Genomic DNA, 13,797 nt, shown 5'->3' on the forward strand with positions numbered 1-13,797 from the left:
AGTAGACTCCTAATTATTCCTTATAAGAAGAAATCTGAGCATGATAAGTCAAGAATCGAGGCGTACAAAAATCAGATTATCCAGAAGAAATCGAAGTGTCCTAAATTTTATGCGCAAACCGGCACACGCAGCGCACCTGACCATTCTTAACCCTTACAATTATCAGGTGATATTGCATCAATCAACATCATTAAATCAGAGCAGTTGATCAACGAAACTAGAGTCTTGGGATCGTTTAAGTTTTCGTAAGAAAAATGATAAATGGAATGTTACATTATATAAGATATCTTACGCCATAATTATTGTAGTATTCCAACTTCGTCACCGTTGTTATTTAGTTCTACTTAAACGTTCACAGTCCTTATTATTTCAAATTGTAAATATAAAATAAAAGCAAATTAAATTAATAAAGGTTTCCTCTCATGGAGACAAGGAATCGAACCTTCCACGAAACAAAGGAAAGAACTCTAAATAAGCGTCAAGCGAGACCTTATCTACTAGATACGTTAGCATAACGGGCACCTTCAAGTGCGGTAGTTAGTGGGAAAAAAAAGACTTTTTGGAGATACGTGTGGCAATATGTATAGGGCATCAGTATCTCTAAATCACTTCAGTCGGCACTTAAATGCTTGAGCTGTCACTGAGTCGCCTTTTGAAGGCTATTAATATATAATAGAAGTTAAATCATATCGGGCGTTACGTGTCACGCGCAGGTAATCCCGTCTTGTTGGCATTTCCAACAAGACCAGATGTTCTGAGATTTCCAATAATCTCTTTAGCATTTACAAAAGCAGTCCGTATGGCAACAATGTCCTTAACTATGTAAATGCACTGAGACGTAATGTGTAAGCGATCCTCTTGTAGATGCTAGTCGACAAAGCTTAAACAGAATGTATTTTACGAAAAAGGTGGACATAAAGTACTTGAAAACCATTAGATATGGACTAAAACCATGCATAGATTTACGGTCATCCTCATATTATCTATGACATTAAGCTAAAATGCATAGCAGATACGAATATAGTTGATGGTAAAAAATATTTTTTTTTTATGCTAAATCATCATAATATATGGACTGTAGCAAACGTAGCGGATACCCAGCACGACTGAGTTGCTGCTGGTTGAGTATAAAATAGGTAAAGTTAGCGTGTATCAGATTTGATACCTGAAGCGTAAAAAGTTAAGGATCACTCCCTGTTTTTTTTCACGCAGAATGACCGCACAGACGTGGCAGGGCAACTTTTTTCTCTCTATTCCGGTAATAGGATGGCGATAACGATGATGTCCTTGTGTTAAAGGGCAGTAGAAGCAATATCTTTTCATTCTCATCTCTTTCGCCGTGTTCTCCGCCACTTTTTCCTTTTCTTTAATCTCTTTCCTCTTCTCTCTCACTGCATTCCCGCTTTCCTCACCGTTATTTTTACGCGCCCCGCCATTTCTTGTTCCTTGCCATCGCATTTTTCTTTCAGTGTCGGCAACGCTCGTAACAGCAAAAGCGACGGCGGAATAAAATCTGAAGAGGGCTTTCTACTTTTGCAATGTCCGTCCATTCAGCGCAATACTTCTCCGCTCTGCCCTTGATTGATGCTTTTTGCTCATTTCTCTCTTTTCCTCGCTGAATTTTTCCCCATGTTATTCCGTCAATTCAGCTGGTGAAGCAGAACGACCGCTTCTCGTTATAGTACAACACGAAAACCGCGACCATTGCTTTAAATGGTTGGAGAAAGGCTACAGTCGCTCACTAGCTGACGTACTAGACACAACGCACGTCGTTGCGTCCATAACTGCTCCTAACGAGAGTCACATAAATGAGTCGATGTCGAAAACAAAAAAAATGATACGATGTGCCAGGGGGACAAGCTCCTTTCTCTTTTCGCACAAAGTAGCGCAGATTATGTATAGAACAAACCTTTTTTACGCCTAGTTAAAGCTTGCCTCATATAATCCTAATAAATACCTTCTGTTTTGCTTAGTTTAAATAATAGCATATCTCAAGAAGATATTTCGTTTTATTGCCACATTTTGTAAGTGTATACATGTTTACTGAAATCGCTGGGAAATATGTAGTAGCACTCAGAATAGTCTAGGTCCTATACATGATGTTCCATGTTCGACTCGATGTCAAGTATCTAAATCTAATGTAAATCAGCGCAGGGTCTTCATTGAAGATTTGCTTAGGTTTATATTTGGTTGCGTCACAGTACGATATTGATACGGTAAAAAGTCGAACCTACTGCATTTAGTACCTTATATGTATGAGGGTATACGAGCATGTTAGTCACTCCCCCTTCTAACATATAGTTAAACTGTAGCCTAATTTCGACTTGCCATCTGCCTAACATTGTTCTAAGTCACTAAAACTCGAGAATAAGGAAAGACAGCTTTAAAAATGTCTTCTCACTGGCAATACACGGACTTATGTTTGTTCTAATAAAGTGGTTAACGGTTATAACGCAACTGGTGTGCCTTCGACACAGGCACCCTAAGTAGCTTACTGCGCTGTACAATAACTGTACCAAAATGAAACTGATTATCAGTTATAGAAAGTCTTTTTTCCTGCAGAATCTCCAAAAAAGAAACAACAAGGAAAATTAGATGTTTTTTTTTTTAAACTTTTTAATATCGTCCGTGCTTTGGACTTCAGCGTATATGTACCACCGTCTGCAGGCAATGTATATTTTAGATCTTAGTTTTGAAATAAGACACTGAGAATATGGATGAGTCTTGACTATATACGTGGGCCTAGACTATTATGTAACATAAGGATACGAATTTGCACTATAAACCGCAAACATATAAAAGCCTTAAATAGTATGCAGCCCACCAAAGAGCACAGCAGACATCTTATGACTTATTAATCTGACGACTTAAAATAATTCTACTAGAATTATTTTAATCTTCATATACAGATTTAGATCTTCTATTTTATTAACTAAATTTTGTTTAAGACAAACTTAACTGACTACAACCAGCCGTTTTATAAAAGATGCGGATTCCAGAAAAACAAAACCACCGAAAGAGCTTACGGGAACGTAGATAATGATGTCGAAAGAAAGATTACAAGAGCAAATGCTAAATAGTAAATCAAGAATTTTTTAATTTTTTTTTAACGGGTAAATCTATTCGACTTCATTGCATCACGAATGCAACGATTAAACGCAGCAACACTAGAAAAGATTACGAATCCATATCTAGGAACTAGATTCGTAAAAGGCCTGAGTAAAAAAAGGGGTTACTGATTTGAGACATGAGAGTATTTTGAAGTTGTTTACAACATTTTTTAAGAGCGCATACATTTTGACTATGCAAAGAATAATTTCGTTTCTATCTATAGAAACCAAATGCAAAATTGTCTGTACAGATCCCTCTTCAAGGACGTTTTCCCAGTACGTATATTTTAACCTATTTGCCAGAATTATAGGCGAAAAATTTAACACTTCATGGTTCTTGGAAGTATCTATATGTATGTATTTGGCTCTGAATCTACAAAAACAACTGGAGTCTAAAATTACTTTTTATTGAGGAATGTTTATAAAATATAATATTACATAATACTGGCTTATTGTAAAAAATAGACTTTTATTTGACGCTTCAAATATATTTGATCACATGAACCAGTCTAGTTTTTAACTAATACTTATTATAACACTGTCTAAAGGTGAATATAAAAAACAAAGAAGCAATTTTCAGAGGGTTACAAGAAACGTTTAATACTATAAAATACCGTAACTGAACTTTAAGGATTTCATCACCATTGAAAAATTAGCTGAATTGTTGACTACTGAAGAAAGTGAAGCAAGTGTGATGAGAACGAGTGCGGATCGAAAGAACTCGAACTCGATGGTTAAGTGATTAATAGAGAAGAAACGAGATGGAAAAAAACCTGTAAGAGGCCTGAGATCTGATTGACCATTCGTAATTTGACAAGGCTTGTCGTTGTTTGGTCACTTTGCCGCTTTGTCAACAATTGCAGCTTGAGACGAACGCATAGCTTGAGCTATTTTGATAGATTTTCTAGTCTCGTTGTAAGGTAACTCAAGCGAAGAGATTAGCACAAGGTCCAACGATGCGTTTTTAGTGATGTTCTGAGACGCGTCTACGTTAGAGTAACGAACGTAGTCCAAAGAGCTACTATGGTGGTAGAAGCTGACGACATTGATGCTGTTGTCATCACGATTATCGCCATCCTTTATTTCCCTATGCCGGTCATCATCAACAGTAACGTCATCTGCTGCCGTTAGTTCTATGCTTCTTCCTTGTAGCTGATGCAGCAATGGCAATAGCGGATAGGTCTTGTGCAGGTTATAGAAGCAGACTGCCGTTACGGCTTTCCCTGTATAGCCCTAATCACGTATAAAAATGGCCAACGCTAAGCGATGCAGTGAAAAGAACTTCCGGTGAAAAATGACCTCTACTCGTAGACGGCTAGAACAGTGGCGATGGCCACTGGCTTGCCGCTGGCGTTTTATCACTAAAGCGAGCAAGCACTGTAGTAGTATTGGTAGTGGTTGTAGCAGCCACTGCCATCGTCGCAGTAAGCCCAGCATTATGGTCCAGGCAGAAAAGGATAAAATAAGACGAAACAGAATAACATAAGAGGCAAAGGAAATGCGGGTGATAGTGTGGAAGATAAGCTAGCTGTGTCCCCTCCGCGCACACTTCGAGCGGAAGTCGCTTAGGAAACGACGACTTTTCTGTTACCACAGTCGACGCCACGAAATACCGAATCCCAAGAGCCAGCATTCCCTCTTCGTTCAATTCCTCCGTTTACAGAGCAGTACAAATTGAATTCGTGCTACTTGAACATATCAAAACCTAGTTGTTACGAATCAGTGGCGGGTGAGGTCAATTTCGTAAAGATTCGACCACTATTTTTCGAAATTTAAATATAACGTACGTCTAAGATGTATGTGTAATATATAGACCCGATTAACGGTTTATTTCTTCGTATTTAGCCGCACTGAGGCGGCCCACACCTGTGAAAACGGGCAAACCGTTAGCCCATCAAGACTGGCAACGATCCAGCCGCCCGATTTCCTTTCAATCAGGGATAACGGGAAATGAGATCAAGAACGTTGATGGCAGTGGTTATATCGTCGAAAAGGCTAAGCCGTCCATGGCAGAAAAAGAGTTGGTTACTATGCTCTACGTGTCAAAAAGCCGCGTGGAGTTCTCACATAACACAGAGGCAGAACGCTTGGAGTCAGGTCCGCCAACAAAGACAGGCCTCAATGAATCATCATGTTTGCAACGGTATCAGGTTTTATGACCTACATGGTTGCCTATGCGGGACGAAATAAAACTTGGTTTTAAAAAACTAGTGCTTCAGGAAAGAGACTTGACGTGGGCAATACTAAAGCTCAAGTAAACGAAACACCTTGCAAGGTCCTGAGGTCGTATGAAGACTTCAAGTTGAAAGTGCACCGAAATTCTTTGAAGCCATCATCATATAGAGAAACTTGGGCCATTAGGCACCTGTGATGATGGCGAGCAACCTCAAGGCGTGTGGCCAATGACGAGAACTAACTGTAGGGAATCATATCTAAGCAAGCTTGAAAATACAGGCGTATATGTTCTGTCTAATATACGTAAGTAAGTCGTACACAAAGTTGGTATACAATACGAATTGTTCAACAGTTATCATGGCTGTTCATAATATGTTATTTCAACAATGGCGCTAGAAACGTTTGCACAACCTGAGCTTGATTATTGTCATCGATTCTCTCTATCTGCAATACTCAACAGTTACCTAGCAGCATTAGCTTAGTGAGGTTGGTTTCCATAAAATGCATAAGTGTCATATGCGAGATGAGAAATAATCCGGTACTTATGAGTGGCAGTGGTATACCTGTAACAACGGTAATAAAGATATGGCAAGGAGCGGAGAGATTAGTATAAATTGCTACTTTGCTATCATCAAGCACAGCATTTTGTGCGGCCGGGACTTCATAGCAAGAAAGCTCGCTCAATGGGAAAACCAGAGCTCTATCTGCCTTAAGGAAGAAGTTTACGACGATATTACATAATTAAGAAAAAAGCCCTTTAAATAAAAACTATTGCCTTCTGTGGCCTGCTTGACACAACTGACATATTTACGAGGCTTATAAAACACCCAGTCTGTCTATGGTTCTTAAAAATTTCGTCAAACGACTGTAGGGATAATAATTTGAAATATCTTATTATAGCATTAGGTGTTCTTATATAACTAGTTCGACTTTTACCTTGGCTTCTTAGATTAGCAAAATCTTCATCAAAGAAGCTCGTAGTAAAGACAGTAACTGGCGAGCAACTTCAGAGTCATCCATATACAAATAATTTATTTAGACAATAATAATTAAAATATGGTTACAATGATTGCATTACGATGCCGATTATATGAAATCATGCAAAGTCGTAAGTTATGAGGAGCTTTCTGTTATTACTATCTTGTTTCACAAAAAATAGAAGGTTACACAAGCAGATGATGCCAATACGTTTATAATAACAAAAAATCATGATTTAATATTAATAGTAATAAATATATTAAAACAACCGCAAAATGCCCCCATTCTGTTGTATATAAATGATTGTAAGCTTGCTATTTAGTATGCCTTTGTTAAGTAGATTTAATGTCAGTAAAATTACAATTGTTATCCAGCTACGCATCAAGAATCCACTCGATTCGTTACTCCTACGTCTGTTATAAATAAATGATTAAGTGAATTCGCAGCAATATCACCAAAATGAACAGTTGTATGTGCCTTCGTTCATAGATATATTTGCTATACAGATTGAAGAACAAGGAGAAACTTTCCGTACACGTGCACTTTGATTAATGGTGGCAGCATTACAATTCATTATGGTTAAATGACTAAGAAAATTCAATTTCCAAAAAAAGCGACCTTACTTCTATAGGCTTCATGATGAACGTCATGAAGCCTATAGAAGTAAGGTATAGGCCTATAGGATTCCTCCATAAGCTATGAACTCCGACGAAAGCTTACGCATGCATGTGTGTAGAAGCCAAATTTAGGCTGGCAAGTTATGTGTTTTTCAAGCGTGGACTTCTTTAAGCTTCTTGCCTGCGACTCCCGTCCCTAAGGGCGCAGCTTCTACAACCTGTTTGGGGTCATGTAGTGTATTAATGCATAAACCTGCGTTTTCTTTCTGTCCAGGCCACCTAGTTTTGTGAGACGGTTGAATCTTACAGAAATGGTCCCCTCTTACTGCCTCCACGTCCTGAACGTTCAAAGTTCAGCATGTTTCTGTTCGATGCTGCTACTGGGTTGTTGCTGTCGACTAGTTTTAATGCTTGATTTTACGTCTTCACAGACACACTCTGTTCCTTCGTCTCGATTCTCTTGAGCATAAACTCTTACTGTTTTATAATACCTTTTGACACGGAGACACAATGATAGCTCGGTTGATATTCATCGTCCGTTGTATGCCTAACAGAAGTCTTAAGAATCAAAAGAGAATGTTCGAGCTAAGAGAAAGCGTCGTCGATATCACTGTAGCTGCACGCGGTAGTTCCATCTGTTATATTACAAAGGACCGTTAACAGTCGACAATTCCACTCACCCATTTCACCGACCAAAAACCAGCACCAACACATCGTCTGGTAATCTGCCTGCCTCACCTTGCAAGGAAGAAGTTAACGTATTGACAACTTAAATTCGGCAACTGACAGCTAATCAGACAATACTTTTGGCACCAATAGCCTGTAGAGGTAAACCAAAGATAGATAATGATATCTATCTGCTACAATGGTATGATAACGTTGCGTTTGGAAGATCGAGCTTTAATCCAAAAATTCACCCATAAAGGCAGACTTAATTTAGGTTCCGGTATTTCCCTATCTTTACTTCTGCCACTTCGTGTTAAAACATAGTTATAACTGGATTTCTTCTGCTCTTTCGGTTCCTACCTAAACCCGGGTTTTTCTGCACTTCCACAGCAGCAACTACTAGATATATCATTTTAGATAGAACGCAGAAAAGTAACGACGATGACACAGAGTCTCGCATCGTACAATTTACACTAGGAATGCGTGTGGCCAGGTTCAAAGCATATAGTCCTACATCCACACATGGTGACAAGCCCATTGGCGCTATTTGCCTGGAAATGCTCTGGGGTTATCATATAGCCTCAAATGCGTCTGAACAATCATTCATTATTCATAATGTAGGTCGAGCGGCATTAGTTCCGGTATTTTTATTGAAAGTAAGCGATAGTTTGTGTTAGACTGTTACACACGAATCGATCTTTGAAATCAAATAGTTTTTGAATTACGTGCCTCTAGAGGGCGAAATTTGGCTGCTAAATACTCCAACTTTATCACTTATATTCAAAACTTGTCAGTGGAGACCAGTTGAGTTTAATCCAGGAGAAACGAGTATAGGAGAAAAAAGTACCTTTCAGTCTCGAAAATCAGCGCTCAATGGTCAAGTTTTTGTTTCTTAAAGGCTGCAGAACTGTGGAAATTCATCCAAGATGGGTATAGACATGAGGCAAGAACGCCTCAAGCGAAAGCTCAGTATGTGTATGGCGTAAATGTTTGAACGGAGATTGATGTACTCTAGTGAGAAGATGACTAGCTGTCGGAACCTGAAGCACAAAAACACAGTGCGCGATCAAGAAAGCTTTTTGCGAAAGGAAAACTAAAATCTAAAAGTTTAGGGTCGTTGAACACTGCCATTTTATGTGTAACGTATTACAAAATTATAAACCAAATGCACAAAACTAAGTAAAAAATGGATTCTCTATAAACTGACTCCGGGTCAGTTGGAAATGTATGTAGTATATCTCATGTACAATTTGCAGAACTTTAAACAATAAAAACTCTGAAGCATATGGACGCCAAAGACAAGCGCCAACCGGCGGTAATCTCTACCGCCAGCTGTAAAGGGACCAAGCGAGAGAATGGCGTTGCGCTCGATGGAAATCGAGTTCAATGGTAGTATCGAGTAGGTTTAAATGTAAGTTGATGATAGTATTTGCAATGAATATAAGAGGCATCTGTTACTATGAGATACTTGCCGAAAGTAAAACAACGAATGCAGTCTTCTATCATGAGTAGCTCAAGAGAGTCAGAGACCGTTAATACGGAAATCGAACGTGCGCAATCTAGTTGCTTGATTACAACGCCAGGGCTCAATTACTTTTTAGATTAAACAAAGAGATGTCTTACGTTGGCCTAAACCCACTTATTTTCCCGATCTAAATTCGTGTGATTATGGGGCTTTCCATGTCCTAAGAAGGACAACTGACGGGCGAGCATTTTCCACGATCAATTTACTTCAAGAAGGCAAAGATAGGGGAATAAGATATAGGAACGAGAATAATAGATATATGGCGGTCGAGAACTTTGCCAAAGTGCTGGGTCAAGTGTGTAGAAAACAAAGAAGAATACCTTCAACACAGGTTAAAAAATAATCGTTCTGGCTCGATGTTCTAGCTAGTTCGAAACTTATTAAGTTCCAAGATTCATTTGTATAACGTAGCACATATGTAGGCTGAACGGTTTCGAAGCACCCAAAAATAAAAGTTGCCTAGCTTGCATAATATTGTCCTCATATGTATATATATCAAACCGATTTGATTTTCTGGAAGGTTTATATAATGTCCTAAAAAGTAACAGCAGAGAATATCAGATTAATACTATGATGTTTCTACATCGTCTGCTTTCTTAGTTCTCCGAATAGCCTAAAATATAGATATTGAAAGTCGACTCCAGCTCAACTCTGAGACGACGGAATAGCTCAACGGTGCAGGGGATTAACGGTAGTAGAGTGACGACAAAATCGCAATGGGTGGACGAGGTGGCTGAGACAGAAAGATGGGATAATTGCTAAAGGCCAGTACGACGCCTAGAATCCGGTAGTGCAGTAACTGAATTGGGGGAACAACAACAACAAAGTATTTAAGTTACTCAAATCATATAATCGAATAGCTTCAGTTGGATAATGGGCTAATTAAAGCAGGGAAACGGAATGACTCGAAAGAGAAGAGGAATAAGCAAAATCAAGTTATGGGAGAACAGCGATGAGGCACTCGCAAAGGAATAACAAGGGTAATGACAACAGGGCAAGGAACAGGCCAGCAGGAGAGCAGAACTAAAGTAATGTTGTCAGACGATTGACTATTAAACTTGTAAAACAATGGTAACGTGCAGTGCCTGTAAATATATGTGGTCACGTAACCGTGCTGCGTGTAAGTACTAAATTACCCAGTCAGAAGATTGAAATGTGCTTGAAATTTACCACTATATTATGAAACAATAAATATTTATGTAGTCAAAACTTTCTTATAGTTAAACTGACATTAATATCAGCAGCAGGCCACCTTTGCCACACGTCCTCGAAATTAATTTTTGAATTCGCAAATCTTTCCTGAACCAAAATGTTTTATCATAGAGTTTTTTTTCGCCTTGTTATATATATATACTGTTTGGAATATGGTGCACCATAAAGTGGTGTATTGGCGATCTTTTAGCTATAATTTGTGCTGTTAAATCTTAATTAGTTAGTTGCTACGTTAATTTAAATGCTACCATTTTAATGTTATATTTGATTTCATTGTCTATTGCAGCTTGCCAGTTTTACCCGCTAGGTGAAAATCGACGCTTCGAACGAGTGAGCGAAAACATTGGCGTGGGTAAGTACTCTTGACGTTGATATAAGAAAATAGGTACTATGCCGAATATAATTAAAAAAATCGAACTGCACCTACATGTCAAAGTCATGCTTTAGTATATAGGCCAGTTCTACATTGGCCTAGGCATACGCGTTTCCTTTAACTGACAGACGTCTTGCTGATTTAGTATTACAATCATATGAATTAATTATATTCTCTAAGTGCTTGCGAAAGAGCTTCGATTTCGAGGCAAAGTTAATGACAAGTTATTACGAATTGCTTCCGTGTTATTTTTCTTCAATGAAAAAGTCAATGCCAAGAAAAATATTTAGATTCGGTAGAACTTGGAATTATGTACTAGTTCTCCTTTCTAACAGATAGATTAATGCGTAAAGTAGATTTATTCCTTGGTATTGTGTCAAAAACACCGCTTTGGTATCCAACCATGATTAATAGCATTAGGTTGAGAATACACCCTAAATGTCTTTAAAGATTCCCTTTACCATTTACAAGCCTCAGCAAAGTGACCATTTATAAGCTTAGTACCCTTCAAACATAAAGCAATTATGAGAACCGTTTGTTATTAGTAAAAGTTTTTGTACATCGAAGCTGTTTAGAGGCATCTAAGCCTCGATTGGTACCGTTTTAATTCTATTAACTAATAACGTCAACCGATTTTATAAGTTTAAAAGTTAAATCGGTTGAAGTAAAGAGACGATCTTTAAAAGTCGTTTCCTTTTATTTGTAAAATTGACGAGCAAACAGCGAAGACATTCGGTAAACAGTCGATACACGCCAATTTCCTTTGCTTTTTTCACACTGATGCATTTGAAGTCAAATTTTTTTAGGGTTTGACTTCAAACATCATCATCCGTTTTACCGCTTTTCCGCATCTCGCGTTATACGTGTGCTCCCTCGCTTTCACACTTTTATCTTTTCTCTCAGTGTTTCGATCAATGTTTAGCTTGATTATGAGTTAAACCCTATACTTCCTTAGGGCTTTGGCGTAGCCACAAATATGAGGACACTCTTACCAACCCAGCAATTTCCTTTCGTCAACAAGAAACCCGTCACAGTTGCCGTCTGTGGCCGCGTCCACTGCTATCGGCAGCTTTCGTTACCTATACGACCAATTTTGAGCCGTTTATTTATTCCTGCTATCCCATACGCGGGTATATGTACGTATATTGAAATACATACATATGCACATATTCCATTCATGGGTTATATTCATAATTTCTTACTTCCAGTTCGCTAAGTTCCTTGCTTTTTTTTGGGAATGTAAGACCTTGTCACGCTGAATTCAGCTATATACGCAAAATGGTGTCAATGTCTACGGCTAATGGTATTCACTTGTTTTTAGGTTGCAAGCAAATAACGACGATAATGATACTAATCATAATAATAATAATAGTAATAACAAAAATATAACATTAACTGCTGGTATTGGCGTATGATATAACCTCAACTTTGGTTGGCCCACTTGAACAGACAGCCTTGCCCGAGTCGTCGGGTAGATGTTAAAGGTGGACATAATCTCTGTATTATCTACAAGTAGGGGCTTCGAGTGTAAAATAGATAAAGTAGATAATGGATTCTTTCAAGCAAAGAAGCACAGTCTATAGATTCAAAATCATTCAAAGTGTACCTCACAAAAGCATTACCTAAAACAATCTCAAAGAGGTGGTCAAAGAAGTGTAGGCTATATACTCGTCCAAGTTCAGCTGAACATTCTGACTAAAGTTTTAAGATGAGCTCTCATAACAAAACTTCATTAATATGTTTAATATATTTAGCATCGGTTAACTTCACGCGTAAATTTTCTCATTTAAAACTGGTTGCAGCATTAGTTTCATAGATTTTTTATTTTTTTGAGGAACCTAGTAGTATTATTGTTGAACTAAGCTACGTTTCGTATGCAGACTTGCTGGGTTTGTTACTAACTAACACATGTATTTAGCATAAAGTTCCCAACTAGTAGGAAGTGTTGGTGAGTTTGGAGCGAAGGGCGAGGTGCTAAGCGATACGATTACGAGTTAAACTCTATACTTTTTTAAAGTGTTGGTATAGCCACAAATACGGAGCCACTTTTAGCAAGCCAACAGCTTTCTTTCTTCTTTCATTCTGTGCACGACTCTCATCATGTATTTTGCTAATCTATGAACCAATTGATGTACCTATCTGTAAATATTGTAATTGGCTCCGTACAAGTGACCTTGTGATGAAGAACGCATTATTACGAAGATACCTGATTAAGATAACAAAAACATTGATTCATTGATTTAAAGCATATAATAGAAACGAAAAAAGCATAAACCGTGAAGCACGTAACATACAGGCTGTAACTCGTACTTCAACGTATATTAGGGCGAAACCTTAGTATAAAACATGTTAAATGCGTTCTCCTTAACGCTTTTTAATATATAACGTCCCAGTTAAATCGAGCAGTCTCAGTATTTTAGTGCGTCATAAATAAGCTATGAACGTCTTGTGCTGCATACAAAAAATTTGAAATTTAGCGGCGATTTTTCAGGTGCACATGGCGCATAGTTTACGAGGGTTTTAGGTACATTTTACATGCTACAAATTCAGAGAGACTTTCTCCAAAGAGAGACTCCTTCTATTATTTTTCACTGTTCTGTTTTTTACAACAGTTCTAGCCACGAAGCATCAGGCCGTATTCCATTCTTTCCAAGAAAGTATTTTTAGGGGACTATATCTGGCTTCTTTACTACTCCTTTCATTGTTGCTAGAGCTTTCATCCACAAGCATCTGCCAGGTAACGTAATCTAATGAGAATGACGTCCTGACGCTGTACTTTTTTGAAAGATGATCCGGTTAAGTCAGAAGTTTATTGTAGGATTCTACAATTCGTGATGACAAAGCGAATCTTTCGCGCTAATAAAGAAGTGGTTCAGATCAATCTAACACTGAATTTCAGAGTTCTGGATTTCTCAAGTTTCGCTAGCTTTCGATCTATTTCATGAAGTGCTCTTGAAAAGCATTCACACAAGTTTCAATATAATGCCATACGCACTCGCTGCTATTGCGTTTTTTGAGAATTTGAACAAGAAAGGTGTTGGTAAATAAGAGACGCTTTAAAGGAGTATCGCGCTATTTAGGATAGGAATCCTTGAAAAATGATCGAAGCAAGTAGTAATTACTTCGTTACGGATGCCTCTT

The 13,797-nt window shown here is 38.1% G+C and overlaps 1 protein-coding gene across 7 annotated transcripts in view; it reads left to right on the top strand.

The window, feature by feature from the left end:
* Positions 1 to 13,797, top strand: part of LOC111243433 (protocadherin Fat 3-like) — a 162,584-nt gene that overhangs the window by 62,602 nt on the left and 86,185 nt on the right. For all 7 annotated transcript variants that reach the window (XM_086978391.1, XM_086978386.1, XM_086978387.1 and 4 more), the window contains one exon: positions 10,570 to 10,635. In XM_086978391.1, the coding sequence (XP_086834517.1) occupies positions 10,570 to 10,635 (66 nt within the window). The remainder of the gene's footprint in view (positions 1 to 10,569; positions 10,636 to 13,797) is intronic.

The sequence above is a fragment of the Varroa destructor genome, unplaced genomic scaffold, assembly GCF_002443255.2.
Source record: "Varroa destructor unplaced genomic scaffold, Vdes_3.0 BEIS01000001.1, whole genome shotgun sequence".
Classification (NCBI taxonomy): domain Eukaryota; kingdom Metazoa; phylum Arthropoda; class Arachnida; order Mesostigmata; family Varroidae; genus Varroa; species Varroa destructor.